The sequence below is a fragment of the Thunnus maccoyii genome, chromosome 7 (genome assembly GCF_910596095.1).
Source record: "Thunnus maccoyii chromosome 7, fThuMac1.1, whole genome shotgun sequence".
Taxonomy (NCBI): Eukaryota; Metazoa; Chordata; class Actinopteri; order Scombriformes; family Scombridae; genus Thunnus; species Thunnus maccoyii.
The window spans coordinates 27,240,840-27,263,033 of record NC_056539.1 but is presented as its reverse complement, the minus strand read 5'-3'; the positions used below and the strand labels follow the sequence as shown (position 1 = coordinate 27,263,033).

Here is a 22,194-nt window from a genome sequence, read left to right as displayed (position 1 = left end):
GCATAGTGAGGGCAGAAGAAGTCACACTGAATGATATCAATATGTGTTTATATCTGAAACATGAACACCTGTTAACATTCCTGAATTTCGGCTTTGGCTTGTTGAATGTCTGTGTCTATTACAGATCATATCCTGTCATTCCCCACCATTAAAATGTCGTCAGATACCATGAGTTCAATTAAAGAGGAGCACAGAATGTTTTTGTGTTACTATAATTCTATAACCAGTGACATCACAGGATTGGATGGCTTGGCTGAGTTCCACAGATACAACGGTAGAGACAGTGAAAGACAGAGAAATATAGACAGTGAATGGCAGACACAGTGAAAGATGGTGACTAGGGAGCCACAGGACAAGACAAAAGGGAGGCCACTACTGTATTACTCCTGGGTGTACGAATGAGTTTTATCAGGTTAAAGTCAAGGACAAAACAGTCCATTGTCATAAACTGCCACTGAAACAGAGAACAACCTGCTGCCCTGGCTAGTGGCACTGACGAGAACTGGCAGAACTGACTGCAGGGTTTGCAGTAAACATTTTTTGGAGGACGATTACATTAGGGAGAAGACCTTTGAGTCAGGCAAGCTAATGGTTCGCTGGACCTCGTTGTCCGTCTATTTTCAATTTCCCCGTTTATAACGTGTCCTATACCGACTGCCAAACATACTCTGACAATAGTAATAGATAGATAGATGGATAGATGGATAGATATTACTTTATTGATCCCCGAAGGGAATTTCAAATTGTGAAGAGCTCATCAAAATATAAAAACAAAAAAACTATCAAGTCAATTCATTTGCTGTATTGCTGTGGGGACGAAGGATCTCCTGAATCGCTCCGTTCTACAGCACAATGAGAGGAGCCGACTGCTGCAGCTACTCCTCTGTTGCTCCAGGAGGCTGTGGAGAGGGTGTCTGCTATTGTCCATTATAGCTTTCAGTTGGTTCAGTGTGCCTCTCTCCACCACAGATCTTAGCAGGTACAGTCTCCTGCCTAGCACTGAGCCCGCTTTTTTGACCAGCTTGTCTAATCGCTTGGTGTTTTTGTCTGTAAGGTTGCCTCCCCAGCACACTGCAGCAAAAAAGAGTGCACTGGCCACCACCGTGTGGTAGAACATGGTCATCATTTCTACACACACATTGAAGGACCTCAGTGTCCGCAGGAAGAACAGGTGGCTCGGCCCCTTCCTGTAGAGGGCGTCGGTGTTAGGGGACCAGTCCAGCTTGTCATCCTCAAGGACCCTTAAATATTTGTAGGTGTGCACCACTTCAATGTCCACCCCACAGATCTTCACTGGCTCCAGAGGGGGCTTAGACCTGCGGAAATCCACGATCATTTCCTTTGTTTTTGAGGTGTTCAGTTGAAGGCGTTTTTTTTTTTTACTTCAGTCACTGAAGGCTGTTATTAGATCCCTGTATTCGGATTCCTGTCCATTCCTGAGTATCTGAGTATTTCTGGATGTGGCAGGACTCAGAGTTGTATTTGAAGTCCGAGGTATACAATGTGAACAGGAATGGAGCCAGTACAGTTCCCTGTGGAGCCCCCGTGCTGCTCATTACTGTCCCAGAAACACAGTTCCCCAACCTGACAAACTGTGGCCTTTCTGTCAGGTAATCAGTGATCCAGGGATCCACTCCCATCTCTCTGAGCTTGTCTTTGAGTATGATGAGTTGGATGGAGTTGAATGCACTTGAAAAATCAAAGAACATGATTCTTACATAAGTGCCTGATTCCATCAGATGAGAGAGGGCACGGTGGAGCATGTAAAGGACAGCATCATCCACTCCAATGTGTTCTTTGTATGCAAACTGCAGGGGATCAAATTTGTCTTTGACCTCAAGCCTCAGTAGGCGTAGAAGCAGACGCTCCAGGGTTTTCATGATGTGCAACGTAAGGGCCACCGGTCTGTAGTCGTTTAGTTCAGCCAGACATTTTATTTTTGGTACCGGTACAATACAAGATGTTTTCCACAGAGCCGGGACCCGCCCCAACTGTAGACTCAGGTTGAAGATCTTCTGGAGAGGTTGACACAGTTGGGCAGCACAGTCTTTAAGCAGACACCTACTATTGGCTGTCTTTTCTTTTTGTTGTAGCCAGAGATGGTGTTGATTCCTCTCCACAACTCCCGGATGTTGCTGTGTTGTAAATTTCTTTCAATTCTCTTTTTGTATTCCACCTTTGCCATCTTCAATCTCCTCTTCAACTCATGTTGCACTTGTTTGAGCTGTTCTTTGTTACCGTCTCTAAAAGCTTCCTATTTCTGGTTGAGGATTGCTTTTATGTCACTTGTGATCCAGGGTTTGTTATTGGGGAAACATTGTACAGTCATACAGGTATGACTGTATCTCTACAGAAGTTGAACAAGTAAAACAATCAACTTGACTGTCAGTGTCCATACTGTTCCCGTCTGCTTCCAGCAGCACATTCCAATCTGTGCATTCAAAGCATACCCTCACTAGCCTCAGGTGTCCATTTCCTGACTGTGAGGGTAGTTGTAGGCTGACTCAGCACACGGGGATCGTAGCAGGTCTGCAGAAAAACCAGGTTGTGATCTGACCAGCCCAGTGGTGGTAAGGCAGTAGCTCTGTAAGCTTCTTTGACATTGGCATATAGCAGATCAAGTGTTTTACTTTCTGTGGTAGGACAATTAACAAACTGTGTAAATCCAGTCAGGTGGGAAGACAGTTTCACATGGTTGAAATCTCCAGATATTAATACAAGTGCCTCAGGATGTTTAGTCTGTATCCTGGCACCAGTTTCATGGAAAATTTCACATAAAACTTCAGCAGTTGTCTTGGGAGGAATGTACACAAGTATTGTTATGATATGACTGAATTCTCTTGGTACATGGTATGGTCTCATACCAACTGCCAATAATTCAGTATTTGGACAGCACATCTTCTCCTTGACAGTAATATGCAAAGGACTACACCATCTCTGATTCACAAATAAAGCCAGTCCTCCTCCTTTCTTCTTTCCACTAGCTTTAGTGTCTCTGTCCATCCGTACTGTCCATCCGAGAGTGAAGCCAGGTAGTTCCACACAGGAATCAGAGATGTTTTGATTCAACTAGGTTTCAGTAAAACACATGAGGACATAATTGTATGTTGTTCCTTCTTCTTACAATTCAATAAAGTTTTTTAGCATGTAGGATAGCTAGTTTTTCCTTCACATGGCTCAACTGCCGAATAGGTGTCACACGCCTAGTGGCAAATTTTAAAATATATATATATATATTGTAGCCATCCAGAACCAACATAAGGCACAATAATTTGGATAGTAAATAATTTGGAGGGAGAGCTGTCCGGCCTGTGCTGAACAACCAGCAGCTTCCTCCACCTTACTGTCACTGTCACACTTCTTTTTCTTGTGCATCCAGCTCCAAAAACCTTTTTTATCCCCAGTCTTCACTTTTTCTTTCTGTTTTTTTTTTATCATCTCTTCTTTTTTTCATTTCTGTTTTCTCCTGTCTGTCCAGCTTCGTCCAGACCGGTTTCAGTCTTTGCCTTTTTCTTGCGAGACCAGAAACGTCTCTTCTTCTTCATTGTGTTCTTTTTCTGAGAAAAAAGAAGACACTGGAGTTACTCAAGTGTCTTTTTCTCCTCCTTCATCTGTTTAACCCTGGCCTCTAAGCTCTCTTCTCTCTCGGTCAGCTCCTTTGGGAGTTTCTCCTCCAGAGCGTCGCACTTGGTCTGCCAAATTTTCTGGTTCTGGAGAAGTTTGGTCTATCTGCTGCTGAGCTGGTTGGAGGTCTCTTTCAGCCTCTCGAAGAGATCCTCCTCCTTCAAACAGAGTTCCTGGAGTTTCTTCTTCTCCTCAGTCTGTTTGAATCTGGCCTCTCAGCTGTGTTCTCTTTCAGCAAGCACTTTTTTCAGCTTCTCCAGTCTGGTCTGGAGAAGTTTAGTGTCTTTGCTGCTCAGCTGGTTGGCGGTCTCCGTTAGCCTCTCAAAGAAATCCTCCTTCTCCTTCCTGAGTGTCAGGATTTCAGCATCTCTCTGGCTGAGCTGCTCTTTCAACTACTTCAGCTTTTCAAGCCACTTATCCTGAATCTGCAGTGTCTCCTGTTTCAGCTTGGACGCAGCTACTTTCTCTGCCTTTCATTGTGTTGGAGAGGCACTTCTCCTTGCAGAAGTGCTCCATTTTGTTGGTCTACAGGGTCTTATTTTGGAGAGTTCCTCTGTGAACTCCCTGTCTTTGGTCTCTAGATCTCCCTTCAGCCTGTTCACTGTCACTTTGCAGTTGTGTAACTTATGGCTAAAACTCAATTTTTCAGTCTGTGCACTGGCCAGGATGGGCTTCACAGATTTGTGTCACTGGATCCAGTCCGCAATCACCCTGTGTTCATCTGCAAGGGAATGTCACAGATGGCCGCGGTCATGGCAGGGAGACCTTCCAGCTTGTGGTTTGTGATGATTTAGACGGTGCTCAGGTGCAGTGTTGGCCAATCTCACCTGGCGTCCAGGGTTGTTTCTTCTGTTCATGGCTCTAACAAAGACGATGTCCAGAAGTGAAGCAGTAGATGTTTGTTGGTACTGCAGTTGTCTGTAGTAGACCGTACTTGTGAGGGTCATAGTGGTCTGTAGAGGATGGTAATGGTCTTTGGCAGACTGTACTTGACTCTGACTCGGTTCTCAGATATACTGGCTGCATAACGTTCTTGAATCCTGTATCATAAAGAATTTCATAACATTCTTTTGTCTTTCGATAGATAGATAGATAGATAGATAGATAGATAGCCTTTATTTTAGCAGGAAGCAAGGCTCTAATTTTCAACAGTGCCTTGCAAATGCACAACCAAAACAACTATATAACGAAAATTGTAAAAATGTAAAATCAACAATCCTATACAAAGCATATATACAACACAAACACATAACAAATGACTTACAAAATACAAAAAACACAAAGAAGACAGTAAAATAAGTAGATTACATTGCAGTCAAGATTAAGAAACATAAGAACATTCATTAAATAAAATATTGTTCAACAGATTCTTAAAATGTTCTAGGGATAAAAAAATGTCTAATTTAAGGGAGTCCTGAAGCTTAATCCACCTATGAAGAGCACAGTAGGTGAATGCATTTTTTCCCAGTTCTATGTTCATATATGGAATATCCAAGGTAATGCATTCTTGTGAACGAGTATCCCATATTAACTAAGTCTTAAAAGTGATGATAAATAAAATGGTAGTTTATTTAGTACGGGTTTATGAATAAAAACAAGACAGTGTTGTTCCCTTCGATTGGTAAGTGATTTCCACTCTACCTTCTCATAAATGATACAATGAAAGTTTCTAAAACTGTCACCTGTAATAAGTCTAAGAGAACTGTAATACACAGCATCAAGGGGTTTGATTAACCATATATAATATATATATATATATATGATTCAAAAAGGCCACATCCACAAATATCACATGTCTAATGAAATCATCATCGTCACTCATTGACTCGACATCCGTCACCTCATTAGTTGAATAAAAAAACATGAGATGGTGAGAAGAATAAAATCATATTATTTTTCAGAAGTTACATTTTTGCGCAGGACCTTCACATATCATTGCAATGAGTGTGGCACTGATGATGTATGTGGTTTATTCCACTGTGAGATTGACTAATGCATCACTGACTGTCATTTCAAACTGGCAAACAAATATCTTCCTCTTTATTTGGAGAGCCTCTGGATAGGATGCCCAGACTGAGCTGGCAAAATAAAATGCAATAAAAAGCAATAGAATAGGCTGCTGTTCAAATAAAACAGTAACAACACTATAATATTATACTGATATGAGCGAAATATTATAAACTCGCTGTTGAGTAATAAAGAAAATAAGCAGAGAGCTAAATTAAGTTACTATTGCATTAATTCAATACAGTTATATAAAAACTATGAATTAATATAGACATGTTTAAAAATGTATATTGTGGTAACAGACACATAATTATCTGCTGCAGATGAGTTCTATAATATTATACAGGGTATAAAATGATTAAATGAAATTTAAAATAGTCTTTTAGAGCAAATGTTATTTTTAAAACCTACAATACTTGCAATAATCTTTTTTTTCATTCTTTATCCCTTCAGTAATTTCTAGAGCTTTATTATATAATGTGTCTCACTCTGCCTTCCTTAGACACAAACCTATAATGAGCTTCATGCTGAATTATCCATTCATCTGTAATGTACTATATAGGGAAAATTAAATTGTCAGGGCAATTGTAGAGATGTAAAGCTAAATGAACTGATTTGGAGTTAGAGAGGAGACTTCATTATTCCAAAAATGATACCAGAACATGTTTCCCTCAGGTATTTACCGTCCTGTGTTTGATCTGTCTGTCATATATGATTTGACTTGTCAGGAGCCTGTTGTCTCTTGAGATGTCTGCTGAACTGAAAATCTTGTACATTCTTGTTAATGTTATCTCAGGCACAGAATATCAATAAATCAAATCATTGGGTCTGTATATTTACAGGCAGGAAGTCTCTGGTGTGTATTTCAATGTCTGTACCTTTATGACAGAAGGCTCCAGTGTAGGCTGACTGGCCACAGTCGCAGGAAAAACCATTGGCTCTCTCCACACAGCGACCCTGGTTCTGGCAGAGCGAGCCGTAGCTGCTGCAGTGGCCTGGGCATCCAGGTCGGACCCCGGGGGTGATCCTCGCCCTTTCCTCCAGGTCCAGAGTGACACCGTTCAGCTGCAGAGAGCGAATACAGCCCAGAAAGCCTTTCTGCCTGGACGCTGTGCCTCCTGCCAAAAAAACAAAACACACACACACACACATAATACACTGCTGTTAGCTTTCGCTTAGTATGTCACACTCTTACTCTAACTCTGTCTCTACATGACTAAGTCTGTATTTTCATTTGTACATTTGTATCTTGGCCATGTCTGACCTACAGGACACTCCAAAAATGACATTGCCTTGCATTGCGCTGGCTGTTGATTGGCTAACTGCTTGGCTGATGAGCCATCTGGTGGGGTGTGTGATATTCATCCTTTCCACTAACTGGCGACAGGAAGAATCTCTTCCTCCTTTCATCTGACAATTAACATTCTAATATAGCAACCTCACACTGTTCAAAGAGTTTAAACTTGGCAAAATGATATTTCTCTCGGAGTTCCAAGCTGGCAACATCTTATTTTATATTTATGCTTGACAGTTGTTATTGTTCTCGCAGATTGGAATTGGCAGGGTATTACTCTCATAGTTTGACTCTGGAAAAGCATCAAATGTTCAGGCAGAGTAGCTTTTTCATACCACTAACTCACTAACCTCTGTGTGACTCTAGCCTCCTTCTGTACAGACGACACATTAGGAGCACTCAGAGTGGGAAATTCAATTAAGCATTCTCTAAACTCCTCAATAAGGAAAAGTTTGACTGCACTGAATGAAACACATGCACAGTAAACTTCTTTGATGATGCTTTTGACAAAGACTTTTATGTCTAGATTCTGAAAATTGCCGGTTATGACTGCAAAGAAAGATGAAATCCTTAGTGCACTCTGGCTAAAAGGCCAATGACAGACTCCTGGGGGACATCTCCTCTGACTGAGGGAGCAAAGCAAAGAACAGGAACTGCCAGAGAAAAAGCACTCAGGGATTCAGAAGAAAAGGCCTGTGTGGCAGTGAGGAGTTCAGACATTTAAGCAGCTTCAGATTTTCACCTCATAGTGTGAGAATACAAAAGGGTCTAATATTTCATAAAAAGCAAGACATCAGTATCAAATTATATATTTCCTAATGTGACATAACAAACTAAGCAAGAGGACATGAGCACATGTTATATTCATATCAGCCAACACAGACACTGTAACAATACATTGACTTATTCATAGGAGTATCATTTTAACTTTGGCTAGTAGAAGGATGTGTGTTACAGTGTGTATACAAAATTCATTTTTTCCTAAGGGAATAAATGAAGTTGAACTAGAATAACTTTGTGTCAAGGCAATATTATGGCTTATTAATTCAAACTATGGAATATCCTGTGTTATTAAGCTATATGGGACAATGTTATATATTACGAATGGGATGGATGCACTATTCAAACTGCAGCAATATAGATGTCTTTGCAGTATTGTGAAACATGATATGAGGGCATGTTGTTAACATTATTAATTAACAATAACAATCTCTAAAACACATGGCTCTTCATTTTCTATAACAAGAAAGAGAGCAGACACCTCTGCTGTAAAATGAGTATTTGTAAAAGGCAAATACCTGTTCGCACAGCAGCATATTTCATAATCTGTTCACATTTCCATTCACGCATATGAATCCCTCAGCATGGCCAGTAAACACCAACAACGACCGTCATACCCATATAAGGAGAACCACTCGTGTTCACTTCTTTCTAGCTGTTCAGGGAGGATTATTAGCTCAACACGGCCGCATCCAATCAATGCTCTCCTCGATCTGTCTGCATCTCTCCACTCCCATCATTGTTTGTTGTTTGTTGATTTTCCCCTCAAAATGTGTGATTACGAACGAACGAGTGTCCACAATATTTGCAGAAAGATAAAGCCTCATAATGCAAGATGGATTTTCATCCTCTCAAACACGACAGTTAACGGTGAGAGGTTAAACACAATTATGAAAAGCTGTGGAAGAGATGAAGTGAAGATAAGAGAGTTTTAACTGATGGAGTTGAGGTGAATAGAAAACAGAGAGATTGCTTAGAAGTTTATAAAAGGCTTCAGAGCCTTAAAGTGACCCAACAGATGTAATTTTAGAAGCATAAACTCATTCAGCTACAGTTTATTGCATTTATTTTCTTAAACCAAAAATGAAAAGTCTTACTGCTTCCAGCCATTCTGTCAATGATAAGTCTGGTAATATTCAATCATTTTCTTATTGTCAACAATTCCATTGAAAAAAACAAAGCCAACAATGAATTGATTTATTCTATAAAGTAACGCCTGTGTAGCAAAAGCCTGATACAGTTTATTCCTCCATTGTTGTCCCACAACTATTAAAAACACATCAATAAGCCACACCGTCGCACATGTTCATTCATTATGATGAACGTGGGCACTGTAGTATTAGTTTATTTGGATTCAATACCACAGACACCGTCCGGCTGTTGTAAATACTCACTACAGCACCGAATGTGTATTTATCTTTGGCTGAAAATGGTCCCCAACAAACGCACTAGGAAATTACTTAAAGGGGACGTATCATACACATTTCCAAGTCTAAAATTTACATTCTGGAATATCTTTCCATGATTTACGTTCATAAAACTCTATTATTTATCTTATAATCACCCTTTATGTAGCTCCTCAGTTCAGCCTCTGTCTGAAAAAGGCAGTTTTAGCTCCTGTCTCTTTAAGGCCCCCATCCCGATGACCCCACTCTTTTTTATTGGGTAGCTTCTAGAGGCTACCCCTCGGCAAACATCTGGCAGCTCAGGAGTCTGACAAACCTTTTTCTCATTTTTTAATCAAAACATAAACTTCTCAAATACATGCGTACATGTTTGTGCCCAGATCCGATTCGAAATATGTGCATGGACAATGCAAACAACCCATGGAACAACCTTAGCAACAAAGACTACCAACAGATGGCTGTTTGTGGGCATGCACAAACAATCTGCAAACAAAGCATTTAGAGCAGACTGAAGCCTGAGCTTTTGACTTGCAGGCAGCATTTTTACATATATCCACCTCAAGTTTTGGACCTTTGACCATGTTTAACATAGATATCCAACATCATAACAGTATAAGAATAACAGAAAATCACAAACATTATATGTCCCCTTTTTTAAAAATAAAGATATATACCTGTGACCTGAGATTTACATCTTCAGTAGCAACAAATATGCTTGGATTGGAGTGTCACAGAGAGGGTAGAGAAGCAAGAACATATTTAGAGACAGACTAAAGCATTGCTGGTTCGGCCTTTTCTTGGGATTTGTTGACAATAAGAGAAATAGAATAACACCAGCCTTATCAGCCTTAACTTTAAAGGTGCCAAAGTCAACGTGTCATCCCGTAAATGCAGTGTTTCCCATTCACAGGCTCTACTTGGGCGGCCCGCCCAGGTAGATTAAGACCTGCCTAAGTAGGTAAGATCTGTCTGAGTTGTGAGTTGCAGTAACTGAGTGGGGACTAGAGGCTTCTCTGTGCACAGCCGCCTAGCTAGTGTCTACAATTAACGCATATAAACATGGACGACGCGTCTTCACTTCCTACCGCTATGCAAAAGTGAAGCCAAAATATCTAATTTCAGGGAGCTGCCACCTTGCTTGTGTGACGTCTTTTGGAGCCAGAGTTTGCGCAGTAGAGTCAGGTGGTGGGATGATGGCCGGCAGGACACGCCCCCCTCAGCTGTCCCACCGCCTGATGGAGGTTTGAGAGCGGCTGTCACAGCTGTCAATCATGACGCCACACCCCCTTTTTATATTGTCAAATAACTAATTAAAAACAAACTCATCAGAAAAAAAATGAGCACTTGGGGGTGGGGCCACTAGGGGGCGATCGAGATGTTTTGGCTTCACTTTTGGGGAGCTGTCATGTAGTCCATATTTATATATAGTCAATAGCCTCTACCAATAGCCTGCATGTGAGGCCTTTAGGGAACATCAGTAAATTGTAGCGTCTACTGATAGTCTGCATGTTAGATGTTTAGGGGACATCTGTCAATTGCCGCTACAGAAAATAACCCGGGTTACATTCTCCCCCTATAAACTGCATGAGTCTCTGGATGCATTTGGGTCACACGACATGCCACCCACCACTATATGTAAATTCTCAACCTGTGGGAAACACTGAAACGCTTGCACAGTCTTTAGCTGCTTGAAATTAGAGTGAAACATTGTGTGTTGAATTTGACATTTCATGGTAAAGGAGAGCTTATTCACTGCTTCTGCCTGTATTTTCATGCAATTTTCCAGTCAGCAAGTCAGTATTGCTCCGTACAGACACAGGTGCAGCTTTACAGGCTACACACACACACACACACACAGCAAGAACATGATCTATTGTATCAGCACACTCAAAAACATGGTTATTTATCAAAGGTAATTATTGTTCAGTGTTTGGAAAGCTTGACTCAGCAACTCCTTTTTCCAGCATAAAACTGATGACTTATTCCCCCTTTATACAGCCAAAAGCATCAGCACTTGTTAATGCACAGTTAGGCCAGTTATATACTGCAGGAGTCTTTAGTCTATTAGACATATGCAGCTGCCTGGTACTGTTGCCTGAACTCAAGCAGCTGCCCATGTGAGATTTGTGTGGTGAAGTAGCAAAACTTTTATCCCACAAAGCTATCTAAACAGAACTGCATGGCAAAGAGGGCTGAAACAGCAGCGTTTACTGTGTTAAAGGAAGAAGTCTGCTGAGGTTAAATTTCTCTGAGTGGCTGCGTACTTCAAGATGATCCAGTGAGACAAAAAGACTGAAATCTTCTACTGTAGTTCCCTCCGCTCGTTAATTTTTTTTTTTGCCACAGTAGGTCTTTGTGTGTGCTTGTGGACATATTTGCATGCTTTTACAGTAAGTACAGTGTGTCTGTGTTGCTAGAGTCACAGTATAAGATAAGAGTAGATAAGACCTGGGAGCAATTATCACCAGCACTCAGCTGCTAATGAGGTAAATGTTCAAACACCATCATTCTTTCTATAACCCTCACTCCTTAAACCCAAATCCTAAATCTACTTCTTTGAAAATGCTCTCACTTTGAATTTTTACTCATCTTACATTTCGAAGGCATTTTGAAAACAAACACTCTTGCTTCTCACCTATGAATAACTGGCTGTTGAGCTGCAGATGAATGTGTCCATCAGAAGGAGCCTCCTGCGTGGCGGCAGGGAACTCGTCGACACGAAGCGATGCCTCCTTCACGTTTCGCTCGGCTCGCACACTGTGCCACCGGTTGTCGTTCAGCGGGACGCTCGTCATCACTCTCACCTCCAGTGGCCCGTTCCCCACATCGAAAGAGAAGAGCACCTCAAAGGAGGCTGGACAGGAAGGGAAATGGGCAGAACAGTGAGATCACACAATGCAGGGTGAGAAAACATGTAAAAGAGAGATGGTAGTGTCCTCAGACTGTGTAGCGTTTGGACGACTGGTTGACTGTCACACCAGCAGAGTGAGTTTGACTTGTTCCTGCCGGATTCTAATGAGCTGATTAACAAACCCTCCCTGACACTGAGATAATTGTGTTCTCTGATGAGGGAGACATTGTAAATCCCTTGTGTCACCGCCAAAGATGCTGCAGCTCCATCTATGCAGAGAGAAACAGACTTTAAACAATCCGTCATGGCCCTGCGATGATTCTGACACTCTTAAACTTGCATTTGCATATTTACAAATGATTAAAATGATTTGTATTTGCAAGATTTTACATATGTCACTTTGGAATCTACGGCAGAAGTCTGAAGAGTCTGTCCTTTCCATTATTCCTATAGACCTCCTCCTATAGTTACCTACGGGGGTGTAGGAGGAGTTCCAGTACTTACAGTCTTTCTCTTTGTTTAAGAGATATCCTGACAAACTTAACAACAGGAGCTCTAAGAATAAAATTTTACCTGCAAGAAATCTTTTTTCCAAGAAATATGTTTTACGTTTAAAAATATGACACATTTAGATAAAACATACAGGTTCCTTTTTCAGTTACATTGTTCATTGGAGAAGCATTTTTCCCCACTTTGGCTCCAGTCTGAGCTGTCTCTCAATGAACCCATTAGTCATGTTACTCCATCATCATATGTTGGCAAAAGCGTGAAGTGACTTCCTCTCACCCGTCCATCTGTTGGCAGGATGAACAGACAGCTGGACGCAAATCTGAGATGATTCAAAGACCAGCTCAGGGTCCAACTCTTTGCGTCAGAGCTGCTGAAACACCATTCACAAAACATCGTACAGTTGTGTGGCATCAACCATGTCTGTCTTCAGTCCAGCTCTGCGCTGTCGGCAAACAAACAACACATACTGCCGTTGCTTTTTTTACTCTTCTAAAAATCAAGACACCCGTTCGACTTAGAGGTTAAGATGCTGACCATGAACCTTAACGTCCCTGGTTTGACTCTGGTTGGAGACGTTTGTTGCATCACTTTTGTCAAGTTAACCATTGTTATATAGAACATTTTTAGAGCCTCAGACAGTGTGTGGGATCCTTTCTTAATTATTTTAACATCCAGTGCTAGTTTTCTAGGCTACATAAAGACTTTGGTTATGTGTTGAATTTTCCTTTAGTGCCACTTTTAGCTTGAAATTTGTGGTTGTGAGCGAGATGTCTTAACAGCTTTTGGATGGATTGCCACAAAATTTGGGACAAACCTTCATGTCCCCTTTAGGATGATTTCTAAAAACTTTGGTGATCCCTTAACTTTTCATCTAGCACCATCATTGAGGCATTTTATTTTAGCATGCTATAATGTTAAACTGATGGGTAACATGCTAAATATTATACATTTGTCATTGTGAGCCTCACCAAGCCACTAACATACTGTAGCTGTGGCTCACTTTTTCCACCTTGTTGATACATCACACACATAGACGGATGGACATTGCATTGTGAGTACGTGCTATCCCAGTGAGGCTGAAACTAATCTGGGTTAGCGTGCTCTAGTCATTAATCTTCACAACATTTACACAGCTCCATTAGGTTAAAAACTTAAAGAGAGGTGAGCCGAAGGCCACATGTCCTTTCATCCATCATCACGCTGCCAGCATGTCTGCGCTCCACATTTAGGGGGTAGCAGTTAGCAGAGTGGTGACATCTGTGTGTGAAGAAAACATCATTCCTGTGGAGAGAGACGCTGCACCGCTGTGGGATTGTGGAGCCATTTGATAGAAAAACCCAGAGGCATAACTTAATTTAGAAACTGCTCACTGGCCGCCGGGTACAGTCATGTTAACAGAAGTAATAATGATACAGAGCCATCTCAACACAGACTGTCACAATAACAGCAGTGAAAGTGTTGCAGCGAGATAAGAGACGTGCTCTGCCATAACAATGTCGGAGGTTTCCCTAAGGAGGAGGCTACCATTGTCCTACTGTGTCAATGCATGTGTGTGTGTGTGTGTGTGTGAGAAGAGAAAGAGAGCTATCAGAGAGAGATTACGCTTTAGCTCCCACAGATCACCTGTACGCTTCTTACAACAAACAAAAAAACGTCAACAAACGATTGAGCTCTCACTTACAGCTGAGTTCGATCCGGATGAAATCCTTAATGCCCAGATTTTCCAGGAAGACCCCAGAGGAAGATGTTGTTTTAAACAGAAAGGAGATGTCTGCATTCAGCTCTCCGTGAAAGGTGGGGAAGTGAAGGTAAGACGTCGCCTTGTCAAAAAACGCAGCGTTCCAGAAGTTCTCTGTGACACAAACAAAGGCCTAACTTAACTAATGCTTCATATTCTTAGAACATGTCCTAAAACGTCCTTGTTTTATTGTTCCCCAATATAAAAAGATGTAAATCTCTTTTTCGAAAGCTGGATATATTACTCTGGAACAAAGCTTGTTAAATGGGAACTCATTATGATGGCTGCATAATGAACATCATGTAGCAAACAAATGAACCAACTGTTCAGCTAATTAGCTAAGGACGAAGGCATAACTCCATCTACGCTATCTCATTTAGGTTGATTTATCTCGCAGGGCATTTATTTATTTACTTGTTAAACTGAAGGCTGAAATTAGAAGCAATTAAAAAAGGTAAAATATATCACTTAGATTAGATAATTATGTATCTTTTCATTAGAAGTTGCTATTAGAGAGCATAAAGGGAGTTATATTTTAGCTATTGGTCTGCTAATTAGATAACTGGCTGCAGCCTGTTTTTCCATTAACCAGTTACATGGCAGGAGGGAGACTGAAGACAGGTTTCAGGTCACTGTACAGTTGTATAAAAACTGTTTGAATCCCATTACAAAACACTCAACATGTATAATATCAAAATAGCCACAAAGGATACATGGTGACAAAAGTTAGCTCTCATTACATGTCAACATTGACACCAGCATTGTGTAAAACAATAACCAGGCAGCTTAAATAGACTTACTGTCTCCATGACAACGGAGGGGTCCCACCCTGTAGGCAGCCTCCGACCCCGGACGCTGGATGTCACCCAGCACCAGAGACCTGACCGGGAGTGTCTCCTTATGGGTGAGCAGGCCTGAATCATTAGCCCTGGACGAGGAGAGAAAGAAGAAGAAGAAGAGGTAGAACAAAGAGGAGGATGAGAAGAAGTATGAAGAGGAGGGGGGACATGAGGAAGAAAAATGAGAAGGAGCAGGCAGACCGTGAAGAACAAGGAAGGAGGAGGAGAGTGAGAACAAGGGAGGAGGAGGAGGAGGACCACAAGAGAGATGTGGGGAAAAAAAGAAAAAGGAGGCAGTGTAGAAGAGGACGAGGAGGAGAAGAAAAAAAAAGAAGGAGGAAAAAGACATCAACATTAAAAAGTTGAATAGTGTAAAACTTGCGCCCACCTGAAGTGTGTTTGAAAAAGTGGGACGAACTGTATTTAGATTACTAACACTCCATCTCTCGACTGTGTTCATTTGTTCTCCGAGTTTTACAGGTAGATGTTCAAATGAAGAGAAGCAATTCAGCTGACACGACATGTCTGAGCCGGTGTGTTCGTGGAACCGTTTTCCGAAGGAACGAAGACTGAGTGATTCATCTCCACATTCAACACACACACACATACACTCACACACACGCAGCTCTGCGGTGTTTCCAGCTGTGTTCCTGGGAATTTTTTTGTCAAAGAATAAATCTAGGACTGTAGGCACATACAGCGCTGCTGAATCTGATGAGATATTGACGGCAGGAGAAAATCTATAAAAATAGAGTCGCACTGATTTGAGAAGGGAGATAATAGAAAAAAGGACCTTTGGCTATGCAGACAGAAGTGGGATTGGTTAAAATACAGGAAAATGGGTCTACCAGCAGAATTGGTCTCAGTATTGGGGAAGGTGACCTAAATACAGAATTGCTGACAGCATGGATAAAAGGATTTAAATACAGGATTGGATCAAACGTGAAGTGGGATGTTTAAATATCTTGGGATTTGTACCCAATGTCTCATTCTGTCCGGTAAGTTAGGATGTGATGGTAAACACCAACTAATTAATGACTCAAGACTGGATCCAAAATGCAAATTTCAATTAATCATTTTATTGAAGAGTGTCAGAAACAATAGGTGTCTTTTTAAAGTGTCTAAATCTGTCTTTATAAGAAACATTAATAACATATTTCCTTTCAAGGTTTTTTAAATAATATTTTATAGACATCAAAGTTGAACTATAAATACATTTTAAACAAATTGCAGTTTCACCAGTGTGATTTAAATGATGAACAATGTTCGTGCTTGTGTCTGATTTGATGGCAGGTGTCAGTTCAAATCAGACATAGTTTTGGTTATACATTGATTTAAGTATATTAAACAGCAGGTTAGCACAGAGACAAGACGTTCCCAGTTAAGCTTGGGGCGTACCTGAAGACCAGCAAGACTGGACAGACTACAAATAAAGATTTTTCCACCAATTGGCACAGATTTTTTAGACTCTTTGACAGTCAGGAAGGAGCATGCACACAGACAACACACCGAATGACTGCTCAGAAATGATTTGAGTTCTGACGGTTGACGACAATCCCGCCATAAAGGCAATTATCACGTACCGAAAACAAACATGGACAGCAACCAGCCACTTGTTCTGTTTATATGCAGTGCAACTTGTGCTGAGAAGGTTAAAAAAAAAAAAGAAAGAAAAAGAACTGCAGAGTTTGGGTGAGATACTGGATGGAGAGGTGGACTGTATAGCCCACAGAGGGAATTAACAGTGTGTGAACTCTGTAAAACGAAGCCAACTTCAAGTTCCGGTCGGCTGTGTAGGTCTTTGATTTTATGTTGAAGAGACATTCATTCTCTTTACAGCTCAATCGGCTTTTCCTCTATTTCAGTTGTCTAGAGCACTCCCACACCACAAACTTTTCTGCTCGCCGTTTTCCCCTTGTTTTATTAACTTACCAGTTATCTGCCGACTGTCAACACCAACTGACCCAGACTGCAACAGACCTGCTCCAACTCGGCCCAATCAGTCATCATGCCCAAATCATATTCACAGATGCAAATGCAATTAAGTAGGTAAACTAACAACCAAATTTAAAACATGACAACCTGAACATAGCTTCTCGTCTTGTATTTGATAAGATTCCTTCACGTAAGTGCACTCAAAGGTGTCCTGCATTTTAGTGCTTTCTTTATCATGTGGATTAGTAGATCAGATTGTAAATTGTAAATTCTTATAAAACATACAGGTATTGGGAGGTGTTTTTCATGATACTGGATTCTGTAACATTTATACACCTCCTACTGTAGGTCAATCATTAAAACATGTGTGATGGATATGAATGGAAGGACACAGGAGTCTAGTAAATGACAATACCATTGGTCGTAGTCAGCGTCACAGTTGCAGTAGTGGTTTAAATCCAGACAGCTGTCCTGCAGGCCGCAGGCACACTGCTGGCTTCCTGGCTTAGCTCCGCCCCAGTATGTCTGGACCTGCCCTGGACCCGGACCTCCCACCCACCAGCTGAACGGATCACCCTCTGAAACACACACACACACAAGCACACTATTAACCACAAGAAAAAAGCAAAACATGTATAGATAACTGAGCGCTGAATGAGAAATGCGTCCAACAGAGCTTTTGTCACTGTTTTAATCACAACTGATTTTAGAGATATATCACTTTTAGCACATGACTGGAAACATCTTCTCTCCATCCATCTGTTTAACAACACCCTTCTGTCACTGCCCTTTATTGAACTCTTACACTCCCGCTGCCCAGCCTTGACTGTGTTTCACTGCTGTTACCCGGCTAAAATTGGATAGATAATGGGCAGCTCTCCCACACACCTTGTGATAAGTTTTGTAAGTGTACACAGTGGTGGCTCTCAGGTCAAAAAAAGATGGGCAACCTTCCTCTGTACAGTTTGAAACTAAAGTGTTCTGTTCTCCCTTTTATACCAGTAAGAAGATGTCAAAGTTTAGATTCCTCTGGCGAGCAGACTAGCATCAAGTTTGTGGTAGAAATGCAACTCGTAAGTGCCTCCTTTGTACCTTGTGCATTGCTTTTTGCTGGCTAATGATTTACTTAAGAAATCGAGTGGTGCAGATAAACATTTAGCTGTTGCAGTGGGAACGAGGAGGAGAAAACGCACAACAGAAACGTAATCGATGTTTTAATTAGTTACTAAATTAACTAAATCAGCACTTCACACCGCTCCTCTCCCACTCCTTCCAGATATAGATCCCACAGATGCACAAAAGCTCGCTGTGCAAAGAATTGCCATTTCCCATTTAAATGTCTCTGTTCTCCATCTCGCACTCTCTCCTGCTTAACAACAATAAAACTTAGATATCTCGCTGTCCTTCCAAAATATCACCTCTCAGTGTTGATACAACAGAAAGGATCCCGGTGTGTTTACCTGGTGTGTTGAGGAGGCGGGACTTCCTGCAATGGTAGGACAGTTCCTGCTCACAGTGCTCTGATTGACTGATGATGGCAGCTAACTGCTCCTCTTCAGAAGTGTAGTCAAAGTGGGCTGAATGTTGGTTTCTCTCAGGCGACGAATGCACTCTGGTCAGCTCCGTGTTATTGTGCTGGATCACCATCCATGCCCTGTCTTCTGGTGTTAGGGAAAAACAGAGGAGAGAGACTAAGAGACAAGGGAAAATAAATTATTAGCATATTTTTTTAAATTTATTACTGAGTGAAAATAGGAAGATGTGAGAGGAGGGGGGGAAAGTAAACCAATAATTATCTTTTTATTCCTATAAACTTAAAAATTTGATCAACAATTTGTGTGAAATTAAAATATTTAACGGCTCCACCTTGAGCAGATTTAAAGAGTCAAATTGGGTGATAGCCTGATGCTGTCCTTATGTATCCTATATGTGTGTGTATGTGTGTGTGTATGTGTTACCTGTCATGTTACAGTATATGAGCTGCGGTTTGATTGGTCCACTGCCGTCCACATCTATGTAATAATGTCCTGATGCGTTGCCTTTGTGTTTGTACGCCTCACATGACTGCGCGTATGTCGCTGTGAAAGAAAAACACAATACAATCAACTTATCTCGAGAATAACAACTATTTTATTCTAACTAATATTAGCATATTGTATGAATGGGCAGAATTAGCTTAACTGGTTTTCTGAAAACAGCACTGTAACATGATCTGACAGCAGTAGTTGGGTACCAAGAACTGGTTCTGAATTGTAGGCCTGTTGAGTTTCTATCTACATCACCTGTATATGGACAATGTTTACAGTGAGGTGGAGAAGAGAGAGCGCTCCAACGTGCTTAACTTAAGACATTAGTGACACCTACAACTTTTACAAGTGTAGATAACTGAACACCAGAACAATCAGAAAATACCATGTTCTTCATTAAAACTCTCTTTCCACCAAAAGCTGCTGAAAAACGAAGCTGATTTTGCTTTCAAAATGTCTTCCATTTCTTTTTTAGTCAAATAATGTTAACAGGGTTTCAATAAGCATTGGATTTGATAAGCAGAAATGAAATTACAATTGATGGAATATAAACAAAATCCAGCCTTTCTTGATAGCTGCTCGTATCCGTTAAAATCTTACGAATGCATACGAGCGTGTGTCGCTCCGGATGAAAACACGTGCCTAATCATAACTGTGTTGGTGTTGTATTTTAATAAATATAGAGAGCAACTAATTCAAAAAGAGGTCAACAATAAAAAAAAAGGCACAAATCAATTAAAAAAAAAAACAGTTATGTAACAATAAACCTGGCAACTATGGAACTAAAATAGGTGAAAACAAATTATATAAACCCCGCTGATTATATAAGAACACACACACCTACACAGAAAGTTTCCCACATGCATGCACATGTGTTCTTTTCTTATTCTCATGTCAGTCAAAGACTTCTCCCAAGACATTGCCTTGATACAGCTACAGAAAGGTTTTGACCCAAATATAACATTCAAACACAGAGGTGAGCGGCATGTGTGTGTGTGTGTGTGTGTGTGTGTGTGTGCTCTGATCCAGCCCGGAGCTGATCGCACCACCGCAGTGTAGATAGATTCAATCAGTGCTTGGCAGCGTAATCAAAGCCACAATTTCTTTAATTTCTAAATTGACTCAACTAAAATACTGTAGGCAGTGTCTATGTTGAAATCCGTTTATGTGGAAAGAACAGTCTGCCTTAGGACTCCTTTTTCTGACATGCTTTCTGCTTCCATCTCTCTCCTTGTATCTCTCTGTCTACCTCCCTCTCACTCTCTTCTCTCTCTTTATGACTCCTTCAGTCCCTACTTCTCTTTCGGTTTCATCTCATTCTCCTCCTTCTGTCATTCTTTTTGATAACATACTGAGGGATTTGACTAATTTTGCAGTCTTTCATACCATTTCAAACATTTTGACCTGAATAGCAACATTCGTAACTTACTAGCCAACAAGTGCTCCAAATTATGGTTGCTTCTGAGAATAAATATAACCGTTTTATAATTCTCTTCTTAACTGCTTCTTTTAATGATAGCTTCCTTCAATCAGCTGCCTGGCAACCTCGTACTTCTAAAATCAAAATACTTAAGCGAGTGGAGAGAAGTTCACATCAGTTGTGCTGACATTGTGGTTGATGTGTGCTGTTTGAAGTGAGAAGTGGGTGAAAATTGTAGCTTTCATCTACAGCAGGATGCCATCCCTTTGTTCTGTCTTCAGCTTTCTCTCCATGGATCAAGTGACACCTTATTTCTGCATTATGAATTACCAACCAGGCTGTTTTTGTTAAGAAGCAGGATATCAAATTTTGGTGCACACTTCTCCACAATATGCCTGCAGGTAATGTATAATATTCAGTAAATAGCCAAGTTTTTTTTAAAGGTTATTTTGTATTAAAAGCATGTTTAACTTAATCTACACTTGAAATGCCTGATGCAGCAATGCCGCTGAGAGAAAATGAGTAACTTAAGTATTCAGAGTTGCTTTGATTATTGTTATAACTGACCAATCCCTGCAAAACATCCACTTTCACCAGGTGCCTCTCTATAAATCAGACATTTATTCTGCAAAACAAATGATTTTTTTTCCATCTCTCTTTGATTTTTTGAAGGAACATGAGAGATAACTTCTGTGTTTTTTATTGTTTTATTGTCACAAAGTGATAAAGTTTCAGTGGCAGGTGTTTGATTTCAGCATGAACCTCTGCCTCAGTCATGTCCGATGGGACTTGAATGAAAAGCAACCTGTCACATCACTATACAGTCTGGCCTACACTTACACACACACACACACACACACACACACTATCTCTGAAAGCCAAAAGTAAGACCTTAAAAGACTGGAATTAAATGGAAGTCTAATTTACTCAGCATAATAAATTACCACCAATCTGTTTAGCCTATTCCCGACTGAACACGGCTAATTAAAGTTCTGAAACAATCAAATAAAAAAAAAGACAAGAAAACTAAGGTTAGGGGACATGGTGTCACAAAGTTATTAAAGCAGATACAATGAAAACATGTCTGGAATATTAACCCTACTCTCTATTCATCAAAGGCTGCTCAATATTTTTAAATAGACAGTGGGTCAAATGAATATGTGTAATGTTTAAGTGGTTGCTTATAGTGGCAAACACAAAGAGAATTATAACCTGACTCTCCATAGTCGTTTTAACATCTTACAGCTCTTTTTCATTTGGTTTTATAACCTCACCTTTACCGCTTTGGTTAACTCTCGGCGTTTCAGGCAGAAAAAGTCAGATAAGGCCAGAAAATGTCAGATAAATCCACTACACGCTACCTGCCCAGCACCAAAGCCAGCAGACCAAAAAGTTGGCTACTGGCTGGTGAACATACTTGAGCATTTATCAGCTAAAGAGCCAGATAATTCCCTTAGGAGTTGATGGAGACCAAACCAGAGCTAAAAGGAGAGTGAATATTGGACCAGGTAGCCAGGAGCATGACCCCAAATGAATGCTAATTGGGCCTGAGTGATATATCGACTTAATTAGATTCATTCAAGTGTGAAATAGTAAAAAGTGTAAAATGTCTAAATCCTTAAAATCAAGCTAAACATTCACAAAAAGGTTACTTTTAGACAATAAGTAACAAAGATCAGATAGCTGCTATGTTAGCCGTCTTCAGTTACACGCGCACCTGCCGCAGTTTACCGGACTGTTGTGACTCCAGGTAAATAGCTGCT

At 40.7% G+C, this 22,194-nt stretch overlaps 1 protein-coding gene across 1 annotated transcript in view; it reads right to left on the bottom strand.

The window, feature by feature from the left end:
• Window positions 1–22,194, bottom strand: part of LOC121899937 (contactin-associated protein-like 4) — a 120,399-nt gene that overhangs the window by 16,335 nt on the left and 81,870 nt on the right. Inside the window, exons 12-18 of the mRNA XM_042415718.1 lie at window positions 18,943–19,062; window positions 18,445–18,645; window positions 17,400–17,562; window positions 15,011–15,138; window positions 14,154–14,324; window positions 11,747–11,965; window positions 6,510–6,749 (exon numbers count right to left, since the gene is read on the bottom strand). Coding sequence (XP_042271652.1) covers window positions 6,510–6,749; window positions 11,747–11,965; window positions 14,154–14,324; window positions 15,011–15,138; window positions 17,400–17,562; window positions 18,445–18,645; window positions 18,943–19,062 — 1,242 coding nt within the window. The remainder of the gene's footprint in view (window positions 1–6,509; window positions 6,750–11,746; window positions 11,966–14,153; window positions 14,325–15,010; window positions 15,139–17,399; window positions 17,563–18,444; window positions 18,646–18,942; window positions 19,063–22,194) is intronic.